Raw genomic sequence first — 6,575 nt, forward strand, 5'->3', positions numbered from 1 at the left:
GTATATTTAGGATTTTTTCTTCTCTTCAAGTAAATCTCTAGAAGTAAATTACTGCATCAAAGTTTATGAATATTTTAATGATTTTTGGTTTAGATATAGCTATATTCCTTCCCAAAATTATACCTAATAGTACTGCCTCAGTGCAGAAATATCTCTTTCCAGATGTTTTTTTTTTACTAGCAATATTTTAATAGCATTTTTAAAAATATTTAAAATGTAAATGTTCACCTTTAATCCCTACAGCAACACAGCAACTCCTCATTTTTTTCATTCCATTTTCCAGTACTTAACTGTTAATGTACCTGTTTTCATAGAGCTGGGTTGCTATATGCATTCATGTAGGTTTGAAAACAAGTTAGCATGTTGGTGACCCACATGATTTCTTAAAAATAACTGAATAATATAGTATTGAGTTGCTATACCACTAACTGTTTAACTGTTATTGCACCTATTGTTATTCCAACTTTTTGTTATTAAAGATAATGCTACAGTAAATAATTTTATACATATACTCTTTCCTTCTTTTGAATTATTTTCTCGGGATACATTCTTAAGGATTAGAATTCTTGGGTCAAAGGGTATGAATAATATCAACCACTGGATATTTTATCAAATCTGACTACATACATGCTGAAACTTAACCATGTCAGCTTTAATTATAAATTTAAATTTAGTGTTTTGCTTTGATTCAAATGAAGAGTTGAAAGTCATGACCACTTCTGTTTTCCAGACAGGAAATCTTCCTCATTCCTATCGGCTCATCAGTGTTGTCAGTCACATTGGTAGCACTTCTTCTTCAGGTAAATTGACATTATGATTTCAGCATTTTATAAATGAAGTAGCCAGCATTTACTCCTTATTAGGTTGCTTTGTGCCTCGCTTTGTGAGGTGTAAGTTGAATGCATCAAGAAAAACTTTGAACTCTTTTATCAGAAAAGTTGTTCTAGTGTGGTATATTATTCCCTTAAATTTTTGTACATGTTTTTAAAATGGTTTTTAGCAACATTTTGGGGTAGATGGGGTGGCTGTTTCCTTCTGAAACTTCCTGTACCTGAGCAAAATTCAGTAATGTTTTTTTAAAACCTCAATTTTAAGATTTTATTTATTTCAGGTCATTACATTAGTGATGTGTATGACATTAAGAAGCAGGCGTGGTTTACCTATAATGACCTAGAGGTATCTAAAATCCAAGAGGCTTCTGTGCAGAGTGATCGGGATCGGAGTGGTTACATCTTCTTTTATATGCACAAGTAAGAAACTGCCAAATCTGAAGCTATGGGCTAAAAATCATCTAATTCTTTCTTCTTCCTTTAGGGATAAAATGTTCCCATCACTTAATTGGTTGATAATTTGAGGGTTTTGTTATCTTTGCTTAGGGTTCATGTCTTGATTATTTCCTTATAAGTCCAGAATATTTTCATTCAGCATTAATTACTCGTCATGCAATAGCATCTAGGTATGGAACTTAAGACTGTTTTATAGTATAAGCTGCTTTATCATAAACCTTTTTGATCTTCCAGTTGATCAGCTAGAAGATCTGAGTTATATCAATGGGAACTACATAGCACTTTTCTGAAAGCTATTGCCAGCCTTCTTCTTCCTCAAGTGCTGATTTCTCAAAAATCAGCACTTGGGGTTAACATGATGATCAAATGAATGAACTGGTTATTTAATAAAATTTAGGCACCAAATGGGATTATGCAGGTTTCATCAGTATCTTTGGCTTTGCTCACTGGATGCTTATTTTTTGTTTGTTTTATTTTAAGAGAGATCTTTGATGAGCTGCTGGAAACAGAAAAGAACTCTCAGGCACTCAGCCTGGAAGTGGGGAAGACCACTCGTCAGGCCTCGTGAGGAACAGACTCCTGGGTTGGCAGTGTGCACTGCGTATTCTCTCTTACTGTCACCCTCCTCATCTTTCCTCTGCCTGAAGAGAATTTGAAATTCTACTTGATGCGGGAGCAACAAACAGCTCAGGGCCAAACCAAAAAACAAAAATTGCAATTATGCGGAATGCTCCATGCTAATTGTTTTATGGGAACTTTGGTCTCACATCTGTAGCTGATTACCTTCTTTTTCTCCTACAAGAGTAGCACTTCTTTTTGTCTTAGGAGTACATGTTGTAAATATATATATATATATGTGTACATACACACACATGTGGAATGAATGGAGCCTTAAAGAGTTAGAATGAGCTACCAGAGTATGCCTGCGCAAAATTAATAGCACAGCAGTTTGGAGAAGAGATGAAGTGTCAAAGAGTCCATTCAACTGAGAAATGTGTGGAGATATACATATCAGTTGGCAGTTAGCGTTTATGTTCCTCGAGTAGTTTCACTCAAGTCTGTAATCTTTCATGTGTGTTTCTTATTAGTAAAGTTCACTGGAAAATCAACTCTCCATGTTACACTAATGACAGTTTGCCCTCCTTGCAAAGGAAGGGCATTTCTGCCACCTGACTTGGGGGGCTTTTTTAAAAAGTTATTTTGTGGATTTGTAATGCTTTTGCTGTTTACATGCAGTCCCAAGAAATGGATTGTTGGTGCTCAGAGTGTGTTATAGTCCCACATTTGGTATTCATTGTACATTTTGTATTTTCTTTAAAGAGATTCCTCATGTAGTATATTCATTGTATATCATCTATATTATTTTGGTGGTGAAGATAGAATCTTTTTTCTTCTGTATCATTTTCCATGGAGCAAACATTACCCTAACAGATTGCAACCAAAACTTTAAGAGATAGGAAACTAATATTGTCCCAATTGGGACTCCCCAGCAAGAGTACTTAGGGATGATGAAGAATGCTAGCATCTCTGTCTCTCAGACAGAGAGAAGTCAAGAGGAGTATTCTTGTGTTAGAAGTACACTTGGCTAAATCTTTGAACCACTAAAGCTAAAGCCCTACCGCAAGTGTGAAATAAGTACATGAGCTGTAGGATGAAGCTTGAACATTTAACCAATCGCTTTTGGGCTTTGCCCTTAAAACAGGGTGGGAATTAAAATGTGATCAGTTTAGGTAATCCCAAGAAGTAACACATAACAAAGGTGCATAATATATTTATCTTACTTTTTAGGTGCTTTGAGTTGAGACTAAATGGGAGTACAACATTAAGTGCTACATTAGTCATTCAGCTGACGCAACCAGCTTGTAAAACCATATAAAAAATGAGTTTGAGAGTAGAATTCTGTCCAAAAAATAATTTCGTGAGCCCAGGAATCATTAGGATCACACAGTTAAGTATAACAAAAGGAAACTTTCCACATTTTATTTTTTCTCTTTTATTATAAACAAGATTACTCTTTGGTTTTGAGGTAGGGACAAAACCATATCAGGTTTTCAAGGGGAGAAAACATTTTAAAGTTCATCACAGAAGATGCAACATCTTTTCTGGAAGATTGCTTTAGAGAGCTCCAGCCCCACTCTCGAAACTTAGATGTGTTCTGACATAGTAACCTCTTCTAACATTTTGAATCTTTGAATCATAAACAGCCCCAGCACTTTTGCTTAACTACTGATAGAAGCTTTGCCTCCTACCATTTATTTACATATTACTCTAGTGAGCGTTCCAAAATGATATGGTGGCAGGATATGCAGGAGTAGTATAGAGCAGAAGAAAATTTTTATGTTTTATTTCCAGTGGGGAGCCTTTTTTTTTCCTTGAAAATAACTTTTTTTCAAATGAGTGAAGTGGTGATCAAATTCTTTAGCTATTTATTCTCTTCCCTGTGTCTGTATTTGAGAGCTTCGAGAGGTACTGTTAAAAATGGGAATGATTTGAAACAAGGGGTACATTGGGGCATAAAAAAAAATAGAAATAACGCTATGAGCCTAGATTGCCCACAAAGTACTCTCATTTGACTTGCTTTTCATAGCTTGCGTGTGTGTGTGGTTTAGAAGTACACTTGGCTCGGAAACCCAATGTGATGTGATCGTCATGTCTTGGGCAGGACTTATTAGTCGAATATAGGTTACTGGAATAGATGAGTTATCTCACTGCTCATATCCTTGCAGGTTTGGGACTTGTATTTTTCTTGATATCTGTTCATTGTTGTGGCCTGGTCAGCCTTCCTCTCTCCTTTCCCTCTTTTAACTATTTCGCCTTTTACAAAGTTACTTTTCTCATTTTGGTTCAGTGAAGGGTTAATAACTACAGATGGAGATTTCAGCTGGACCATGTTGATGGGGTTTGTTGGAGTTTGTTTTTTTGGTTTTTTTTTTTTTTTTTTTTTGAGCTGACTATATATATTTTAAAATTATAAGTAGATAATATTTTTTGTGCAGTATAGTCATTTCGCTCAGAATCAGGGGGTGGAGCATTTGGCATGTTAGGGCCAGGAAGGGACAACTTAAACAGGGACGAAGTGCTTCAGTCCCAAGCAGCCTGCACAATAACTGACTTCCTGTTGAAAAATATCACATGCAGTTACATTACTTTAAATGACATTGAATTGGAACTTGACAGCGCTTAGTTCTGCATGCAGCTGATCTTAATTAGAATTTTTTAGAAGGGAAAACTAAATTAAAATTAAAACTTGTTTATTCTTATCAGCTAATATTTTTATGTAGGATTGGAAAGTTTCATGAGCCAGATGCTATCTATTATCACTTCAGCAGCCATGACTATAATTTGGGCCTGTGAGAAGATAGACTGTTTTGTGGAGAATATATTTGTGTATGTGTGCACACGTAAGTTTTATTTCAGCAAGATAGAAAAGAAGCAAATCTATGACTTGTTCTTCTATTTATAGTTTGATTCCAAAAGCCATTTGTTTACTTGCCATGGTCTGTTAATTTCAGGCCTAACTTAATGGCTCAATAGCAGACGTAACAAATGTAAATATAGTTTACATTTTAAGAAGTATGCCATGATACTTAAAGATCAGTTAATTAACTCTGGGAGGCAAACATTAGATTACACATTTATTTCTCTCTTTGATCAAATGTAAAATTCTTCTAAAAGAGAAGCTTTAAGACTTAAAACTTCAGCAAGCAAATTCATGACTTACTTTTCCATACTCCAGTTACCATTATGTAACTATATAAATATAGCTATAGCTACAGATATAGTTGTGTAATGAAAGTTATTCGGACACACCTAAATTAAAGATTCTTGGCAGTGTCTCATATATAGTTGATCTTTGTGAGTGTAGAGAGTGGGGATGCAGGGTGGAAACAGAGAGAAAAGACGGTAGTTTGGAAACTCATTTGTGATCTACTGAAAAGACATTATATTAAAACAAAAACATTACCCTCCTCACTCATCTCTTTCCTCTGAAATGACTGTAGTGGATACTCTTAGCCAACTTTTTTTTTTTTTTTTTTGCCCTGTTTGATTTAATTGACCCTCTTAGGTAATGTTTTGTTTTAAATCAGGGAAACAGGTAGATCTCCAAGTACATGTGGATATTATATATGTGGAGCTTTTTAAAAATAATCACCAACAACCCCAACCCGGTACCAGATGCAAGAAGGGAAAAAGTGTCCCCAAAAAAACAGATATGTCCTTTTCCTTCTCATCTTGCTTTACACTGATGCTCTCTTTAGATGTATAAAAACTTAAGATTTCTGCCCTCTAACATCTTATCTTATTTTGTCTCTTATTTTGTCTCTATTAATATGTCTTATTAACATCTGAAAAAAATTCATATATATATTTTTATTGGGAGACTGTAGTTTGGCCTTGAGAGTTTTGTGACAGAATTCTTTTGCTGTGTCTCACCACAATCATTGACTCCTTATGGCATGCTTTGATTACTAGACTTCAGGCGGTCTCTTCCGTTGTATCATATTTATAAACAATGAGTAAATTTTCCTTTCCATGTATGCTATGTGTCTGAGGTTTTGAAGTTTTAATTAAAAGTGTGCCAGTATGAATATAAGCAATTGATTTTGAAAAGGTTGGACTTTTCTTAACAGAGGTTCAAAGTATAGGCGTGTACACTGGTATAAGAATAGAGTGTATAGCGGGTCTGGATCAGGACCCAGGTTTGTTAGGTTGAATGCCAAAACAAAGAAGAGCAATTGACCGAACTGGTCTATTTCAAGAACAGTGAGGGTGCAAAGAATGAGACTGCATGTGGTTGTACACACCTCATCCCCAGGTTTCCCTCCGACTTCTCTGGCCTGTTAGTGTTGTTAATTTATGCTACGGAGAGGAAAACAGAAGTAAGCTTCCTACACGTTGTGTAATTGAGCCACTACCAGGTTTGCTGGCAGCTTTGGCCGCATTATCTGTGAGGTGATTTTCTTTGTGTTCAGTGACTTCTGATTCTGATTCTTTATGTTGTTTTGTATGGAGCGGCACTTTATCTGTGTTTTAGCAGAACTGTTCCTCTGTATCCTTCATGATTTTTCCTTGGTTTGGTTTCCTTTTTAAATTATGCATAGAGTTTTTTGTGTGTGTGTGAAATTAAAGCCTTTATTAACCTTGTGTTGGTTTGACTCTTATTTCTGAAAAGACATATTCTTGCAGACACCTAACAACCAGTTGTTGAGGTTGGAAATCACCTTCACTGGCTTGACCTGGACTTCATGCAGCACTATTAAACCTTAAAGGAAATGGAATGGCAAAGCA

The 6,575-nt window shown here is 35.5% G+C and overlaps 1 protein-coding gene across 2 annotated transcripts in view; it reads left to right on the forward strand.

Moving 5' to 3' along the window:
• Positions 1–6,431, forward strand: part of USP37 (ubiquitin specific peptidase 37) — a 73,395-nt gene extending 66,964 nt beyond the window's left edge. For both annotated transcript variants that reach the window (XM_006906721.3, XM_015585422.2), the window contains exons 23-25: positions 731–800; positions 1,112–1,250; positions 1,767–6,431. In XM_006906721.3, coding sequence (XP_006906783.1) covers positions 731–800; positions 1,112–1,250; positions 1,767–1,854 — 297 coding nt within the window. In that variant the 3' untranslated portion in view covers positions 1,855–6,431. The remainder of the gene's footprint in view (positions 1–730; positions 801–1,111; positions 1,251–1,766) is intronic.
• Positions 6,432–6,575: the final 144 nt, after the last annotated feature.

This window comes from Pteropus alecto, unplaced genomic scaffold (assembly GCF_000325575.1).
Source record: "Pteropus alecto unplaced genomic scaffold, ASM32557v1 scaffold110, whole genome shotgun sequence".
Taxonomy (NCBI): Eukaryota; Metazoa; Chordata; class Mammalia; order Chiroptera; family Pteropodidae; genus Pteropus; species Pteropus alecto.